This window comes from Rhincodon typus, chromosome 8, assembly GCF_021869965.1.
Source record: "Rhincodon typus isolate 14 chromosome 8, sRhiTyp1.1, whole genome shotgun sequence".
Taxonomy (NCBI): domain Eukaryota; kingdom Metazoa; phylum Chordata; class Chondrichthyes; order Orectolobiformes; family Rhincodontidae; genus Rhincodon; species Rhincodon typus.
Genome location: NC_063339.1, coordinates 16,064,572 through 16,084,403, shown reverse-complemented (window position 1 = coordinate 16,084,403; position 19,832 = coordinate 16,064,572). Strand labels below are relative to the sequence as shown.

At 40.7% G+C, this 19,832-nt stretch overlaps 1 protein-coding gene across 1 annotated transcript in view; it reads right to left on the bottom strand.

The window, feature by feature from the left end:
• The window catches only part of setd3 (SET domain containing 3, actin histidine methyltransferase), a 118,836-nt gene extending 102,177 nt beyond the window's left edge, over nt 1-16,659 (bottom strand). The window contains exons 1-3 of the mRNA XM_048600042.1: nt 16,624-16,659; nt 16,525-16,536; nt 13,179-13,271 (exon numbers count right to left, since the gene is read on the bottom strand). Of these exons, the coding sequence (XP_048455999.1) occupies nt 13,179-13,271; nt 16,525-16,536; nt 16,624-16,659 (141 nt within the window). The remainder of the gene's footprint in view (nt 1-13,178; nt 13,272-16,524; nt 16,537-16,623) is intronic.
• Nucleotides 16,660-19,832: the final 3,173 nt, after the last annotated feature.

The window sequence follows — 19,832 nt, the reverse complement described above, 5'->3', positions numbered from 1 at the left end:
AAGTGTGAGGTGATTCACTTTGGAAGGAGTAACAGGAATACAGAGTACTGGGCTAATGGTAAGATTCTTGGTAGTGTGGATGAGCAGAGAGATCTCGGTGTCCATGTGCATAGATCACTGAAAGTTGCCACCCAGGTTGATAGCGTTGTTAAGAAGGCGTACAGTGTGTTAGGTTTTATTGGTAGAGGGACTGAGTTTCGGAGCCATGAGGTCATGTTGCAGCTGTACAAAACTCAGGTGCGGCCGCACTTGGAGTATTGCGTACAGTTCTGGTCACCGCATTATAGGAAGGATGTGGAAGCATTGGAAAGGGTGCAGAGGAGATTTACCAGGCTGTTGCCTGGTATGGAGGGAAGGTCTTATGAGGAAAGGCTGAGGGACTTGAGGCTGTTTTCGTTAGAGAGAAGAAGGTTAAGAGGTGACTTAATAGAGACATACAAGATGATCAGAGGATTAGATAGGGTGGACAGTGGGAACCTTTTTCCTCGGATGGTGATGGCTAGCACGAGGGGACATAGCTTTAAATTGAGGGGTATAGATATAGGACAGATGTCAGAGGTAGGTTCTTTACTCAGAGAGCAGTAAGGGCGTGGAATGCCCTGCCTGCAAAAGTAGTAGACTCGCCCACTTTAAGGGCATTTAAATGGTCATTGGATAAACATATGGATGATGATGGAATAGTTTAGGTTAGATGGGCTTCAGATTGGTTTCACAGGTTGGCGCAACATCAAGGGCCGAAGGGCCTGTACTGCGCTGTAATGTTCTATGTTCTATGTTCTAATACTAGACAAGCCAGATTCTCGAGTGAAACCTGCTTTGATAGACGATGCATTTGATTCTCGCATTTGGTTACCATGGTATACGTTAATGTACATGTGCACACAAGGCTGCAAGTGCTCTTTAACCAAAAGAACACAAGTTTTATAAATAGTAAAGCAAAGTTTCAACCATTTTCCCAGCAATATTCTTTATAGATGCTCAATCCTATGAAGTGTCACTATTATGGCTATTTAATTTCTTAACTAACTTCTTTTAGTTTTGATGGACGAGAGACTACTTCCCAGTTCTCATGGAGGTAAAATCTTGAGTATAACTAAGAAAAATGAAAAAGTAAAGTTTAAAGACCAGCATTACATTCTTTATATAGCCAGATACAAAGATACTTGGGTACAAAATATTAGGTATAAATTAGAAAAACAAAGAAATAAAGCTAAACGTTTAGCATTATAGCCTTTCTAAAGCAGGGAGTCCATGCTGGACTTCACCCTGAGGCAGGTGTCTGTGCTGGGCTTCATCAAGGCAGGGAGGTTCACGCTGGGCGTCCTCGAGACCAGGAGTCCCTCAAGTCCACGTTGGCTCAATTCTCCACTTCTGATGCCCAAGGAATGGAGGTAAGCAGAGGAAAACAAAGCATGAAGAAGAAAATACAATGAAAAGAGGAGAAAGAAGAAAAGAAATAGATGGAGCGGACGAGCTACGGCTCAGGAGCCTACTCTGCTGCCATCTTGGAAAAGTTATGCACCTCTATTACAACATCTGTGAAATTTTTTTAACTTTGCTTTGACAGTTTTTTCATACTGTCGTTCTCTTTCTGTTTTTAAACTCATAATGGTTGACAATTTGATTTGGATAAATGTGAATGGAAACCAATAATTCTGCACCTTACATTAGCAAATTTCAGTCTTTTTCAGTTTTGCTTTTCCTGTCAGCTTCAAATCTGTATCACCAGATCAGAGAAGAAATGTTAAAATATTGGTATTTTCAACACATTCCTGTTTCTCTCTTCCTGCTTATACACACTGTTTTGTCAATTTTAAATTTTTTTCTTATTTTGTCTTTTTCCTTAATTCATTTTTTTATGCTCCTGGACATTACTGACAGAACAGAACAGGCATTTATTACCCAACCCTAATTGCCTGTTGGTAGGATGTGGTGAGTTGCTTTCTTGGAGCACTGCCATCTATGGGAAGTGGTGCATTCACACTATTATTAGGGAGTTCTTGGATTTTGTCTCTATTATTGAAGGAACAGTTATATACTTTCAATAAAAGTGTGTGACCTGAAGATGATGGTTCTGAGCATCGTGTCCCTCTGGGTGGTGAGGCCACAGTTTTGGGATAAGGTGTTGAAGTAACCTTGGTAAGTTCCTGAATCACCTCCTTTATAGAATCCCCACAGCATGGATTCAGGCCATTCAGCCCAACAAGTCCACACCAACTTTCCAAAGAGCATTCTGTCCAGACCCACCCCCCCCCACCCTATTCCTGTAACCCTGCATTTCCCATGGCTAACACACCTAACCTACACATCCTTGGACACCATGGGTAATTTAGCATGGCCAATCCATGTAGCCTGCACATCTTTGGACTGTGGGAGGAAACTGGAGCACCCAGTGGAAATGCACACAGACACAAGGAGGATGTGCAGACTCCACACGGACAGTTTCCCGAGGCTGAAATTGAACCCTGGCTCCCTGACGCTGTGAGGCAGCCGTGCTAACCACTGAGCTACCTTGCCGATGTTATACACTGCAGGCACGTGGTAGTGGAATAAGCAAATGCTTTAAAGTGGTTTAGATGTTAATTAATCTGTTGTTTTGTCCTTGATCATATCAAGTATGTTGAATATTTGTTAGAGTTGCAATCTTGATGATACCTTAGATAACTTTGCCCCGAGTATTTTTGATTACTGTTATCAGTCAGCTCAACAAATTGATGAGGACTCTGGAAATCAGGTCAAATGTTTGTTTGTTTCATGTGTTTGCAGGGCAAGCCAATTTTCTTATCATGAAGAGTAAAACCAACCCTAGTCAGTTACAAACCCTGTTAAGCCTTATACAAAACACCACAGTATACATATTACATTATCTACTGATTTCACATAGATTTTGCAGGCAATGTCTGTAAGTCACCCAAGGCCAGTGCTATCTTGTTGACAGTTTGCTTTTGAATTGGCAAGTCATTGAAAATAGTAAAGGACCACTCCATGTAGTGTTTAAAATTTGAAATGTAATTATTAAACAAGCAAATGACCAAACATTTTTAAAGTAGGCTTTTGTAAAAATCTTCCAGTAAACAAAAATAATTAATAGATTTCCACTCAAAATACCAGCACTGATTGTGAGCTTTCATGAAGAGCTTTTCTCATGGAATTTCCTAACTGATTAGTGCCAAACAGAATAGTTTGATTCACACACTGAGGGTGGTCTTTTGAAATTCATTGACTTTCATAACTTGCAAAGTCAAAAGCAAACTGTCAATCACCAAGTCTGTAAGGATGTGCAAACTATGTTACTGACTCTAAAACCCAGGAGACGAAAACAATCAACATCTTCTCAGGTTCTCATGTTAATCACAGAATCACAGAATTGTTATGGTGCAAAAGGAGGCCATTCAGCCCATTGTGTTTTCACCTGCTCCATTACCTAGTGCCTGTCCCCTGCACACTATTTCTGTCCAATTAATCAACCGATGCCTTCTTGAGTGCCTCAAATTGAACCTTCCTCCGCCATGTTTCCAGGCAGTGCATTCCATACCCCAACTGTGTGAAAAGTTTTTTTTAATTTAAAATCACATCACCCTTCATTTGCACATGACTTTAAATCTAAGCCCTCTGGTTCATTTTTTCTTTTTATGTCTAGGAATAACTTCTCCCTATCTACTCTACCCAGCCCATTCATGATCTTGAAAACCCCTATCAAATCTCCCTTCAACCACCTTCTCTCTCCAAGAAGAAATGTCCCAGCTTCTTCACTCTATCCTCATAACTGAAGTTTCTCATTCCTTGAACATTCTTTTTGTAAATCACTTCTGCGCTCTTTCCAGTACATTCCCATCTTTCCCATAATTCGGTGCCTGCAACTGTATGCAATACTCCAGCAGAGGTCTTAACAGGTAACTTAAATAAGTTCAACATAACCTTGCTCTTGTACTGTATGTTCTTGTTAATAAAGCTAAGAACAGAATACACTTTATTAACTGTTTTCCCTACGTACCTGCTGTCTTCAGTGAGCTTTGCACATATACGCCCAGGTCCCGCTGCTTCTTCACAGCCATTAGAAATGTACCCCTTATTTTATATTGTCTATTATTGTTCTTCTGACCAAAGTGCATCATACCACACTTTTCTCTTTTCATCTGCCTCTTACCTGCCCACTACACCAACTTGTCAATGTCCTTTTGAAGTCCCACACTGTCCTCCTCATTGTTTACAATTTTTCCAAGTTCAGTATTATCTGCAAACTTTGAATTGACCCCTGCACAATAAGTTCCAGGTTATTAATATATATATCAGGAAATGCAAAGGTCCAAATACTGACTGCTGGGGAGCTCCATGACAAATCTCCCAGTCCCCTGAAAAATATCCATTGATAAGTAAGGCCTTGGCAATTATTTACTGAACCATGGAAAAGTGCTGTGATTTTTTTTTACTGCAGGTAAAGCACAATGCAGGCCTTAAGTTTGCCTTAGCCAGAACAGAAATCGAACCCTGTGTCATTGGGGTTAATGAGATCCTCACGCTAACTGTTAAACCAACTGAGCAATCTAACCACAGTAATTTCTCCAAAATTGTATGGTGGTTAGGCCTGTTGCAAAATCATTGTTCAAACTATCTATTAAAGCAAAATATATGGTAAGTTCTCACTAAAAATTGTAGTTGCGAACCTGCTAAGCATGACTGATGTTTTCAGAGAAGGATATGAGTTTGGCTCTAAAAGCGTATTTTTTTTTGCCTGATCTGGCATGCTTATTTTATTTCCTGTAGCATAAGAAACTGGCTGTGGAAAATTGGTGTGCTGCACATTGGTCTGAAATGGCTTCTGTTCCTTCGCAATTATGGCATCATGATCAGCAATGTGTAATGATCTGGGCTGGTTTCATATTTTAGAAACCTTTGCTGGAAACCATGTATTAATATTTCTAATTGTATTCGCTGCTCAGTGTGCATCATGTGTCTCCTTTGTCTTTGAAGCAGAATTTCCAGTGTCCGTGAATAGTTAGACAGTTCATTGCTCAGTAACCTCATTTGCGTTTGTCTTCAGAGCATAAGTTATGTTGGCGTTGGTCATTCCCATCCATTATTGTTGCATGAAAGTAAGCAATGCAATGTGAAATCTGCTTTGATGTCAACTCTTAACGATCATTGAGTTGATAGTATTTACCATTTGTTCTATTTGACAATTTTGAATGTGGTTGTAGGGGTATTAATATGATGTGGGTTGCTGCCAATCAGTATGCCTATCTTGAAATGGTTTGCAGATGTATTTGTGTTCCATTGTCAGACATTTTATTGGATGTCCCAAATTAGATACTGAAAATAGTGCTCATTTTGTCAGTGACGGTCATGCTAATTGGGTTGCTAGATCATTGTGCAGTGTGAAGTTTAGAGAAGTAAGCCATTACAAGGTTGTAATTTTTCCTGTGCACAGTGAGTAGGTCCGTTGCTACTTTTGTCCAAGAAGTGGATGAGAAATTATCCAGATGTACAGGTTCCCTCCACTGCTGGTAGTGATACATTTGGCATACTGCATGAGTCGTTGATATCCTGATACATCCCTAGCTGGGTCACAGTCTTATATGTTAGCTGTCACATGCGTTCAATACCTACATGACCCTGGTGTGGTATGAATGTGCTATCTTGACAATCCTTCTCATATTGGGTTTTGTTCGCCTTCTGAAAAACACTTTTGTGGTATACACCCACTCCTCATTATCCACAGATTCACATCTTGCGGATTCTCATACTCACAAGGTTCACCCAAAGCCCAAACGATTTTCTCCTGTTGACTTGTTTGGTCTGATCACACAGTCCTTCATGGTAGATGGGAGATTTGCATTGTAGTGGTATCCGTGTTTTTTTGTTATCCGTGGGAGGTCAAGTGATCTTTTGTAACTCTCATCACTACTCATTTTTGACAGTTGCAGATTGCATCTGTTTGTACCAACAAAACTTGCTTCAGAGAATCAAAGGCTTGTTGGTAGTCATTTTAGCACACATAGGTGGTATCATTCTTGAGCAAATATCTCAGCGGAGCCACATTGTCCAATAAGGTGGGAATATATATAGAGAGGAGATTAAAAATTCAGAGGCATTCAGGTAAATGACATTGAAACAAATGTTGCCGTTCAATGAGTTTACAGACTCAATAACTTAACTGTGTTAAAGCAAAACTATATTAAATGAGGCAATGTTAAACAACGATTTACTGTATATTAATTTTAAAGGGACAGTAATAAACCAGAACATAGAGACAAAAGCACATTGGCCCAGAAACTCCAATAGTTGGCTAATGGTTGAAGTAGTTGCAATTGCACGTCACGACCTTGCTAAAATTCCAACACAGTTGATTTGACAGAATTGACGAGAAAATTGATAAATTCTAATTAGTAATTACCTAGTGTCTGGAATCCTCTAAAACAGTACCCTGGGAAAGTTAGAGAATGAAAAACCTATTCCAACCCCTGGGTAACAATTAAACTAAACTCCTGAATCACTAATGACCAATTCCCTCCAGCAGCCCTCAATACACCCTGCCCACCCTGAGCTGACATTTTCTCATCATCCAAATTATTCTGAATACTCGTCTATTTACCTGGAACTCTACCTTCCCCAGCCACCTGCCAGACTTATCCCCACACTTGCCTTTCACAATCGTGTCAAAGTGACTATTGGGCATTCAAACTACTGAATACAGTGCTTACTGCTGGAAAAGGGAGCATAGTTTTGATGAGATAGTAGGAACTGCAGATGCTGGAGAATCCGAGACAACAAGGTGCAGGGCTGGATGAACACAGCAGGCCAAGCAGCATCATAGGAGCAGAGAGGCTGACGTTTCGGGCCTAGACCCTTCATCAGAAAAGGGGGAGGGGAAGGGGGTTTTGAAATAAATAGGGAGAGAGTGGGAGGCGGATAGAAGAGGGATAGAGGAGAGGATAGGTGGAGAGGAAACAAACAGGTCGAAGAGGCGGGGATGGGGCCAGGAAAGGTGAGTGTAGGTAGGGAGTTAGGAAGGGGATAGGTCAGTCCAGGGAGGACGGACAGGTCAAGGGGGCGGGATGAGGTTGGTCGGTAGGAGATGGAGGTGCGGCTTGAGGTGGGAGGAGGGGATAGGTGGGAGGAAGAACAGGTTAGGGAGGCAGGGACGAGCTGGACTGGTTTTGGGATGCGGTGGGGGGAGGGGAGATTTTGAAACTTGTGAAATCCACATGGGAACCCTGCAGCCCAATGGTATCAAAGCGGAATATGAGTTGCTGTTCCTGCAACCTTCGGGTGGCATCGTTGTGGCACTGCAGGAGGCCCAGGATGGACATGTCGTCTGAGGAATGGGAGGGGGAGTTGAAATGGTTCGCGACTGGGAGGTGCAGTTGTTTGTTGCGAACCGAGCGTAGGTGTTCTGCAAAGCGGTCCCCGAGTCTCCGCTTGGTTTCCCCGATGTAGAGGAAGCCACACCGGGTACAGCGGATGCAGTATACCACATTGGCAGATGTGCAGGTGAACATCTGCTTGATGTGGAAAGTCTTCTTGGGGCCTGGGATGGGGGTGAGGGAGGAGGTATGGGGGCAGGTGTAGCACTTCCTGCGGTTGCAGGGAAAAGTGCCGGGTGTAGTGGAGCTGGAGGGGAGCGTGGAGCGGACAAGGGAGTCACGGAGAGAGTTGTCCCTCCGGAAAGCAGATAAAGGTGGGGAGGGAAAGATGTCTTTGGTGGTGGGGTCGGATTGCAGATGGCGGAAGTGTCGGAGGATGATGCGTTGGATCCGGAGGTTGGTGGGGTGGTACGTGAGGACGAGGGGGATTCTTTTTTGGTTTTTATTGCATGGACTGGGTGTGAGGGATGAGGTGCGGGAGATGTGGGAGACACGGTTGAGGGCGTTCTCGACCACCGAGGAGGGGAAGTTACGGTCCTTGAAAAACGAGGACAACTGAGATGTACGGGAGTGGAATGCCTCATCCTGGGAGCAGATGCGGCGGAGGCGAAGGAATTGGGAATAGGGGATAGCATTTTTGCAGGAAGGTGGGTGGGAGGAGGAGTATTCTAGGTAGCTGTGGGAGTTGGTGGGCTTGAAATGAATATCGGTTTCGAGGTGGTTGCCCGATATGGAGACAGAGAGGTCCAGGAAGGGGAGAGAGGTGTTAGAGATGGTCCAGGTAAATTTAAGGTTGGGGTGGAAGGTGTTAGTGAAGTGTATGAACTGTTCACATCTGGAGCTTCAGAAAGTAGAGGACGTCATGACCTTGGTGAATTTCTTGAAACTTCATTCTTACTATTTACAATCCTATCTTACTCCCTCAGTGTGCATAGTGCCTCTTAGTTACAGTACATTTCTCAATCCATTTTCTTTTCTTCTATCCTAAACTGCTCTGTTGAATTCCCAACTGCTAATAACAACTCAAATGGCCATTTTTTAATGCTGTAACCTTGATAGTGTCAGGAGAAAATCCAAACAAACATCGTTGTATCAGATAAAAACCGAAAGAACTGTGGATGCTGCAAATCAGAAACAAAAAAAGAAGTTGCTGGTAAAGTCCAGCAGATCTGGCAGCATCTGTGAAGAGAATTCAAAGTTAACGTTTTGGTGTCCGGTTCGGAGGAAGGGTCAACGGATCCAAAAAGTTAACGTTGATTTCTGTTCACAGATGCTGCCAGACCTGCTGAGCTTTTCCAGCAACTTTGTTTTTTTTTGTGTCATCATACCAGAACCTATCCTGTTCCTCATTGTATATTCAGTTCCGTGCAAGGACACTGATCCAATTATTCTATCAACTTTGCAGCCCAGTGACACAGTAGGCAAACTCCAACACTTCTAATTCTTCTGTTGGTTGAAATTAAATAACTCAACTCAGACCAGAGGTTGAACCTGAAAGTGTTCTGATATGAACTAAAAATCAAAAGAAAGCTAAGTAATCAATTTATAAAAAGTTTACAGGACAAAAGAGGAACAGTGCATTTTGGGCAGTGGCAAGAGCAACAAGCTCCTCAAACAAGCTTAAGAAAAATTACGAATGCAGAGAGGTCACTAGCAAGAAACAAGGGAGATAAAGCAATACTAACACATTTTTAGTGCCATAACAGTAAAACACTAGTGCAGAGGAAACTGGAATTGTAACTAATAAAGCAATAAGCTAATTAAGGACAGCCACTATAATTGACCATTTATATTTCTTGCAAATGATCAAAGACAGAAAATACCAATTCATTCTGCGCGTATTAAAGTACAAAAAGTACTGAAAGGATGCATCTTTAGAGATGTTTGATTTCTTGATACATTAACTGTTTGTTCCACATAAAATATAACTATCAAAATTAGATTGCGTTCCAGACAGGTTTAAGGAGATGACTGGTTATAATGACACTGACAGTTTTAATAATGGAACATGTCCGAGTGAGAAATCATATCATCAATCATGGGCAGAAAAAAAAAATCAAGAAAGTGATAGGTCCACACCCACCCTATCCTCATAAATTTGGATGTTCTCCCCGTATCTGCATGGGTTTCCACTGGATGCTTCGGTTTCCTCCCACAGTCCAAAGATGTGCACATTAGGTGGATTGGCCATGGTAAATGCGGGGTTATGGCGCTAAGGTAGGGGGCTGGGTCTGGGTGGGATGCTCTTTGAAGGGTCAGTGCAGACTCAATGGACTGAAAGGCCTCATTCCGGACTGTAGGGGTTCTACGATCCTGTGAATATTCAGAAGTGTTTTAGAAATAACCAGCAGGAACTTAAATGGGGACAATCCCGTTCAACAAATCATCACCACTTCTTTTCGCATGATATAAAGAAAGAGATTGGTGGAACTCCCTGTGATAGTTGCATTTCAATTTTCTGATACCCCAACACAAAATCCTATTTGTGAATTGATATTTTTATTGTATCATGTACAAACCATAGACTAGATAAGAAATTGAATTAAGACCATTCCTGACAGATGGAGGGAATGAGGTGTTGAATGAAATTCCCAGGAGACAATATTTAAACTCCTTTATAACCTATATTCATATAAGGCTTAGATGAAGAAATCAATTATAAGCTTTTTAATTCTGCAGATAATACTAAATAGAATAAACCTCATGGAGAACACTGCCAGTAATTTCTAGATTTAGATTTGGCTTTGTGATTGAGTGGAATAATGTTAAATTATCTAATAGCAATCACAATATGATCAAGGTCAATGTAGTGCTTGAAAAAGAGAAACATGAAAATGATGAAATTCTATATTTAAATAAGACTGAATTCAATATGCTAAAACAGAGACTGCAGGAAACTGGGCAAGTCTGTTTTGGATAAAATGACAGATTGGTGGGATAAGGTAACAAATTAATATGATACATTATATATTAAAGTGCAATATAAAAGTATTATAATATTTTTAAAATACAAAAAATAGCCATTTTGATAACAGAGTTAAGAAAATTGCATACAGCAAAAAACAAATCATACCAAAAAAAGAGTACAGACCTTGATGTGGGGAGAATGACAAATAGTGGGTAAATATATAAAAAAAAGTTACAAGAAGGAAGTACAACATGAAACTTGCAAACAGCAAAGTCAACCAAAAAGTCTTTACAATTACTTTAGGAATTAAAAAAAAAGACTTGTCAAGAGCAATATGGGCTCCTTAAACATATAATGTTGGTCTCACCAATGCTGGACATGCAGAATAACGACATCGGTATTGACATTAGAGGAAGGGGATAGCATGCCAAAAAGGTACTAGGGGTATGAGGTAAAGTCAGGAACATGGAATGAGGTCATAAAATAGCTGTAGTCACACTGGGTGGCAGAGCAGGCTCAAAAGCCTTACACCTATTCCCAAGGATAAAATTAATTCAGTGTGTATCGAGTGAAAAATTGAACAACATCAGCCCGAAAAGCAAGTGAACTAAAACAGACAGGAATAATTAGAAAAAGGAAAAAAAAATGTTCTGAGTAGCATTACATTCACAAAAAGAGTAACACAAAAAAAAAACTCAATCAAAATGTTAGAGTAATCTTTATTCATCAGAACGGCGCAACGTGTTGGTCAGAATGTTTTAAAAGAGGTGTACATGTTTTGGACAGAAAGTGTGGTAATTCCAAATGCAAAGGAGATGAGGTGCAGAAACAGTAGACAAGCCGACAGTATATCTAGAAATTAGTGACAATGTTATATAAATGGTGCTATATAAACCATACAACAGTGCAATGAAGATGCATCTAAAGTAATTTTTTTTAAAAAATCAAACTAATGACCAGAAATATTGCATTGAAACAAGCTGAATGATCATAACCTTTAATAGCGCCAAAAATGTCAAAGGCATTCAAGACATTAGGTTGAGAGCGTCAAAGGGGTACTTTAGTAAAACTGCCATGCCACTCAGTTTGCAAAGTTTTGGAAGTATTTTAAATAGCGAACATGGATTAACAAGGAAGTAAACTGGTAGCAGGACATAAAAATGCCAAGAAAGACTTGAAAAATGGGACTGCTTGACAGTAGAACAGAGTACATTGATTATCAAAAATCATTGTGAAGGAATTAAACTGAAATGAAAGGAAATACATTCTTTTCTATAATTGAAGAGTCACGGGGTGGGGGGAGTGAGTGGCGGAGATAGGATACATATAGAAACTTTAGAAAAGAAGAGCAAGAGAAACTAGAATACTAGGACAAGCATTGGCAATTGAAAGAGAGACCATGCCAAGTTTTAAGAAAAAGTTTAGATAGTGATTAAGAGGGAGATAACAGGTGAATGGGAACATAGCAGCTACCATCAGATTAAGGCTCAGATGGAGGATAAATAACAAGAAAGAATAGTTGAGCAAAATGAAGTTTCCATGTGTCAGACTATTTCATAAATTGTAATGTTTGAATTTCACACCACACCAAGTGCTATAAAATTACAAATGTTTTATTACCATATTCTTTGAAGTGAAGATTTTCTATCATTTTTGTAGAAATTGTTTTATAATACAACAGTTTTAACAAAGATTTGATACGGTGCAGAAAAAAGGACATTCGACCCATGATGTCTGCACTAGCCCTTCAAATATGCATTGTGACATCGTACCATTATCCTACCTTTTTCCCGTACCCTTGCATGTTGTTTCTGTTCAAATACTCATCTAATGCCCTCCTGAAAGGTTCAGTTGAACCTATCTCCAACACATTTCCAGGTAGTACATTTTAGAACCTAACTATTTGCTGTGTGAGAAAGATTTATTTCCACATTTTTCCACTTTCCAGCAATTGTTTCATTTGCTTCTTTATAAAACACTTTAATTTGTGCCCTCCGGTTCTCGAACCTTTTACAAATGGAATGGTTTCCACTGATTTTGTCCAGGTCCCTCATGATTTTGGTGACGTCATCAAATCTCCCCTTACCCTTCTCCTTTCCAAGGAAAGCAGTCCCCAGTTTTCCCAATCTATCCTCACAAGTGAAGTACCTCATCCCTAGAAGCATTCTTGTAAACCCCTTCTGCATACCCTCCAATGTACTCTCATCCTTACTGAACTATGGCACCCAAAACTGTACACAATGCTCCAATGGACGTCTACTTAATGTCTTATAGAAGAGTGTTTAGTGGAGTCTCACCGTCATAAATTCTACGATTGACAAGGAATTCTGGTGCTTGATCCAAAATTACCTAGGAGAAGATCCACAGCCTAAACAAAAAGTAGGTAGAAAATCCTTTTCAAGATTTACAACCAGCAACTATCCAGTTTACCTGGAAGGATTAGCCCTCAATTCAGGATAAACCACAGACTTACTTTTAGCATTACTCCCAAAAACAATGCAGAGTGATGCCAACAGCGTGGGTTCAATTCCCACACTGGCTGAGGTTACCATGAAGAACTGTCCTTCTCAGCCTCTCCCCTCACTTGAGGCACCCTCAGGTTAAACCACCACCAGTCATCTCTGTCTAATGGACAGAACAGCCCTACAGTCTTGAAAGACTATGGCAACTTTATCTTTACTCCTGATGACATGCCTAAAATGGAGAGCAGAATGCTATACAAAAAAAACCCTCAAGACTGCAGCACTGTAAATTAAACCTTCAGTGTGTCATGTTAACTTGTATACACCATTTTCAATTTTATGCTACCTCTATTGCTGGCTAGCTATGACAACGAGCAATCAATGAGTTTATTTGTGAAGCGAGAGAAAATAATTCATGCAAAAGTGGAAATCAATCATATTTACCTTTCTGCTTTTTACGAATTTTCTCAACCAAGCCACGGATCTGCACGTATTCTTCCCATTCCTTTCCAGGTACTGTGGAAGGATTGCTACATTCTTGAAAAGAAATTTTTAAAAAAATTGTATTACAAGCACATAGGATAAGCTGAAGCACCCATAATATTTCACTTCAGGTGGACAATGAATTAGATATCTGGCCTTTTAACTGTAGCCTACTTTTAATTGTGGTCCACTTTTAATCTACCTGGAAGTGAGGGATGTCTCTTCTTCCTTACTGTTAAAGATATTCCATTCTATCATTTCTGTGAATTAGACTGTTCAGATTCAATAACCATTCTGAAGAAGTCATGCCAGACTTGAAACATTAACTCTGTTTCTCTCTCCACAAATACTCCCAGAGCTGCTGAGTTTCTCCACCATTCTCTGTGCTTGTTTTCAATAACCATTCACTTTTAGTCTGCGTCAACATTACAAATATACCCTTAATTCAGTGTCAACAGGTATGGAAGTTTCCAACTAAACCAAGCAAGTAGCCAACATAGAAAACAGAAATTATTTTGGGGCTGAAATGATCAGAGGTTGAGATCAGGATACACAGTTGCCAGCATTAAGCGTCCCCTTCAAACTGGCCTAGTTGAAAACGTCTTATGATCAGCCTTAGTTACTGGGGTAGCAAAAGAAGCTACAACATACTTAAAGAGGAAGATAAGATAGATACAGGTAACATGTTTCCCCAAATTGAGGAGTCTAAATAAGGAGGATGACACTTAGATCAGAGATGAGAACTTCTTTTCAATTTGGAGAGTTGTGAACCTTTGGAATCCTCTGCCACAGACGGCTGGGGAGTTCAGTCTTTGTGTATGTTTAAGACAGAAACTGATAGATTTCCAATGTCCAGCAATGTACATTATTATGGGGCTTGATTGGGGAGGGGGGAGTGTAGAAGGCAACAAAGTGTTTTGAGTCAGTCATGATCACACTGAATGCTGGGGCAGGCTCGATGGGTTCAATGGTCTACTCTTGTTCCAATGTTCTTGAATGCATAGTATTTAATACGACGCATAAGGTAGGTTTGGGAATCTGAAGACAGACAAAGCCCTCAAAGAATACAAAGATAGCATGAAAGAACTCAAACAAAGAATTACAAAGGCTAAAGGGGACCATGAAAGGTACTTGGCAAACAGAATTAAGGAAAATCCTCAGGTGTTTTGTACATATTTAAAGGAGCAAGAGGGTAGCTAGGGGAAGGGTAGGTCTACTCAAGGACAAAGAAGGAAATTTCTGCGTAGAGCCAAAGGAATTGGTGAGGTCCTTAATGAGAAGGAAATGGTGAATGGTTAGTCGCGGGAGGAGAATATTGATATTCTGGCACATGTCAACATTAAAAAAAGGCGGCATTGGGTGTTTTAGAAAACATCAAGGTAGACAAGTCCCTAGCACCTGATGGGATCTATCCCAGAATGCTGAGGGTGGCAGGTGAGGAAATTGTTGAGGCCTTGTATAAAATCTTTGTGTTCTCTTTAGTCACTGGAGAGGTTCCAGAGGACTAAGAATAGCAAACGCTTTCCTTTGTTTAAGGAAGGCAACAGGGATAATCTGGGAAACTACAGGCCTTACATCAGTGGTAGAGAAATTATTAAAGAAGATTTTTAAGGATGAGATTTACTCACCTGTGGAAAGGTGGATTATTTGCAACAGGTAATATGGCTTTGTGCTGGGAAGGTCGTGTCTCACAAACTTGATTGAGTTTTTTGAGGAAGTGAAAACGTTGATTGATGTGGGCAAAGCGCAGAGTCTGTATGGACTTCAGCATCTTTGACAAGGTTCCTCATGGCTGGCTGATGCAAAAGGTGAAATCATATAGGATCCACGCTGAGCTGTTAAGATGGATACAGAACTGGACTTGTCATAGAAGAGAGAAAGTAGTGGAGTAAGGATGTTTTTCTAACTGGAGATCTGTGACCAGTAGTGTTCTGCAGGGATCAGTGCTGGAACCCCTGTTTTTTGTAATCTACATAAATGATTTGGAGGAGAATGTAAGTGGCCCGATTAGTAATTTTGCAGACAACACAAAGATTGTGTGGGCTGTAGATAGCAAGGAGGATTTCCAGAGGATACAGTAGGATTTAGATAAACTGGATATTTGGCTCGACAAATGTGATGTGATGCATTTTGGAAGATCTAATGCAGGAGGGAAGTGTATGGCAGAACACCTAGTAGTATCAAAATACACTGGGCTTGAGGCATACAAATCCACATTCCCTGAAAGTGGCAACACAAGTAGATAAGGTTGTTAAGGAGGCACTTGGCATACTTGTCTTCATTAGTCAGGGCACAGACCAAGTCATTTTGCAAGTGTACAGAACTTTATTTAGACCACAGTTCTGTGTACAGTTCTGGTCGTCACACAACCAGAAGGATGTGGGAGGCTTTGAAGACGGTACAGAAACAATTTACCAGGATGTTGCTTGGTTTGGGAGGTATTAGCTAAGAGGAGAGATTGGACAAACTTGTTTTGTTTTCATTTGAACATCGAAGGATGACGAGCAACCTAGAAGTTTACAAATCTAGGAGAGGCGTGGAAAGTCAGTCTTTTTCCCAGAGTATAATATCAATTACTACAGGACATAGGTTTAAGGTTAAAAAAAGGGAAACGTTTAAAGGAGATATTTGAGGCAAGTTTATTTTTACACAGAGGGTGGAAAGTGCCTTGAATGTACTGCCAGAGGAGGTGGTGGAGACAGATTCAATTGAAAAGTTTAAGAGGCATCTTAACAGATACAGGAGTAGACAAGGAGTAGAGGGATATGGACCATGTAGAGGCAAATAATCCTCTTCATCCCTCAATCTTAAGTTTTTTTTGCCTTCAATATCTTCTTTCTTGCTGGATCTGATCTTTGGTGGCCTGCTTTAGATTTCCTTGACCCAAGACATCGCCTTATTTCCTTTATTTAAAGACATGCTCTCAATATATAAATATATGTTTCCAGGTTTGGTACTCAGAAGTTCAATCAACAATTTCCTTTGATTTGTGAAAATTAACTTATTGGCACAGCTTTTCAAAAAGAAGATTACATTTGCCAATGATTCTTAACTTCTAGACAATTTTTCTACAATACAATCGAACTGACAAGGAACTGTAACTTTTATATACTGGTGAAAAATAGGTCAAAGTGAACAGGCAGCCTGTTGTCACACCTCAGGCAAGGCGTAAAGCAAACTGCTAAACCTTCCCACCAACCACCGCTCCCCCCCAACCCACCGTAGGGATAAATTAAAACCACCTATGATGAAAAACTAAACTTACATTGTGCTATAAGATTTCTAAGTCAATTCAAAGCATGCTTACTTTGTAGTAATTCTGTTATCAGATTCATTATTTCCTTTGTAGAAACAGTTGCTGTTGCTCCACCTCCCGATTTCTGTGTTTTGACTCTACTTTTCTTGCCCATCGTTCTATGGTAAGATAAAGTAGCACAAACATCTCGCATTAATTAAATGTCTCAAAAGGGCATGGGGTACCACAGTTCCTCAATTACTACAATATTTTTTAAATTTAAGCCTCAAACACCGTGTTGTTGTAATATGTCTGTCTATCTTATTGTGTAAATCCATAAATGTGCTAAGTAGACCTGCAGTTTAAAGCTGAAAAATCACATCAAGGTTACAGAGTCACACCCAGTGTTTAGCAGTCTTCAAAAGTTAAACTGCTTCTAATAATTATTTTGGCCACAGGTCACAGTCATAATTTGTTACCAGGGAGCCTTTGGACCAAAGTAACATATGAAGGAATATAAAAACTATGTTAGCCCTCCAGAACGAGGGATTAGTGTGGAGGGATTCATACAAGGTGTATTTAAATAAGCATGACCTTAATTGTATTAAAAGGGAGTAAAACACAATCAACCAATCACAAATCCTGCAAGGAGAAAGGAGACGGACACACAAAGGTGAACAGTAGAACATTGACAAATTTTACAACAATGGCTAAGAAGAAATCTGTTTTAGTACTCCTTTTAATTTACATGAACAACCTAGAGTTATTGCTTGATGCAAACTGATGTAATTTCCAGATGATTAATAACTGGGGACAAGAGTGGTCAAAAAGTTGCCAAAGTAAAGAATCCAATATATAACAGGACCAAGCTATGAGAAATGAAGTTCAGCACGAGTAACTAAAGTATTAAATGTGAAAGAACAATTAGGTGATAGATAGAATCTATGAATAGCTAGAAGTAAATCTGAAAAAAGCGATTTGAGGGTATTAGCAGACTCACAACTTAGAATGTCTAGCAGCTACATAAAACCAACAGAACTACCAACTGTGCAGCACAACCTAGAGGGAGTGTTAAACTTGTGCAATGTTTTGTTCAGATTATGCCCGAGTTTAGTCATAGAGGATTAGATTGACACCCTAACCCTTACTATGGAAGGCAGAGAGAAGGAAAAATCAAAGCTCATCTGATGTGAAAGAGGCCCGAGTTATGTTCAAAGGCTAGATCATTCAATCCTGAAAGCAGGAACTAGATGGAGATCTTACGAAGATATTTTGAAAAAAAAGAGTAAACACTTCAAGACAAAATTGTAACAGTAGGTCAGGAAGTCACAAACCAGCAAAAACTAAAAACTATTTTAAATTCATTCATGGAATGTTGGCATCATTGGCATGGTCAGCATTTGTCTCCCATTCTTAATAGGCCTTGATAAGATGGTGATGACAGGACGTCTTGAAGCAGAGTTCCTTTTTGTTGAGATACTTCCACAGTAATGTTTGTGAAGGCATTCCACAATTTTTACCTGAAGACAAGAAAAAGCAAGACTGATATTTCCTATAATAGATTCGTGTGCCACTTTGGAGTGGTTTTCCTATTAGCCTCCTTCCTTTGCCTTTGTAGGTGACAGAGCCATGGGTTTCAAGGGTGCTAGTGAAGCATTCTTGGCAAGTTTTAGTTTATAGTATAGATTGGTGCCACAGTGCTTTGGAAAGGTAGGGAGTGAACATTTTAGATGGTTGATAGATTGCTGACCAGGTGCTTTGCCTGCATGATGTGGAGCTTCTAGGGTGGTGTCAAAGCTGTGCTCATGCAGGCAAGTGGAGGGTATTTCTTCACATTGCTGACCTGCACTTTGTAGATGGCTGAGGAGTTAGGGAGTGAATTACTCACATCAGCGATATCTAACCCCTGACCTGTTCTTGGAATCAAAGTATTTATGCAGATGATCCAGTCAAGTTTCTGGTTAATGGTAACACTTGTGATGATGGGAAGCTAATAATAATGCTAAGGAGACATTCTTGTTGCTGAGATGATCATCACCTGGAACTTAATTAATGTGAATGTTACTTGTCATTGATCATTCAATGACAACGAATGTTGTCGATGTCATACTTCTTTTATTTCAAAAATATACTTTATTCATAGAAATCTGTATTGTACATAGTCACTAGAGCAGTTCGATTCTGGAGAACAAAACAAACCCAAGGCATTTCTTACTTGTACAAGACTAGATTTATACACATTTGAGGCACCAGAGGGGTCTGATAACCGAATGCACCCCCAATTTCATTTTGGCAGAAAGACCTTGGATGCTGGTGTGTCCCCATTTGCCTTGGCAACAGCTGCGCCAAGCTTTACTGCATCCCTAAGCATGTAGTCCTGGACCTTAGAATGTGCCAGTCTACAACACCCAGTCGAGATCAACTCCTTGCTCTGGAAGGCCAACAAGTTTTGGGCAGACCAAAGAGCGTCTTTCACCAAGCTGATGATCGTCCAGGTGCAGTCGACGTGTGTCTCGGTGAGTGACCCATGGAACAGACTATACAGCACAGAGCCCTGCGTCGTGGGGCTGCTCGGGAAGAACCTTGACAAAAATCACTGAGTTGTTCTTCAGACTTACTTTGCATAGGCACACTCCAGAAGGAGATGTGCAAGAGCATCTAAGCCCTGCAGCTGCTTCGAGAGCAGCGTGCGGCAGGGCAGAGTCCGGGCGTACGTGAAAGATCTCACAGGTAGTGCCCTTCTCACCACCAGCAAATGATGCCCTGGTGCTCGTTGGAAAGTTTTGGCGATGAGGCATTCTGCCAAACAACTTTGACAGTCTGCTCAGGGAACAACCCAACAGGATCCACCCTCTCCTTATTCCATAGGGTCTTGAGGATATTATGTGCTGACCACTTCCCCATGGACTTGTGGTCAAAGGTGTTTTTCTTTGCAAATTTCTCCACAAGAACAGGTGATACGGAATGGTCCAACTACGTGGAGTGTTCTGCGTCACTGAAACCAGTGCCATCTTTTGCAACACCAGGGACAGATAGAACGCCAGTGCATAGTGACGCTTGGTGTTTGTTTACCGAGGGTTTACAAGCAGTTTGATGCAGTCGCACACAAAGGGGGCCATCGGGATGAGGGTGGCATTGGTATGTTCTTCCACACACGCCCCACTCCCCCCCTTATCCAGGCATATACTGTGTCCCTGTGGACACAGTCTATCTTAGACTGCTAGATGGGCTGAAAACTGGCTCGAGTGACTGCAACGGTGCAAGTTCTGGGAATGGGCCAGACCTGCACCACACACAACAGAGAGTACCTCATATCTGAGGTACTTGTAGCTTTTAGCTACAATGGAGAGGGACCAGTGTTTCCAAAAGCCCAGTCTCTG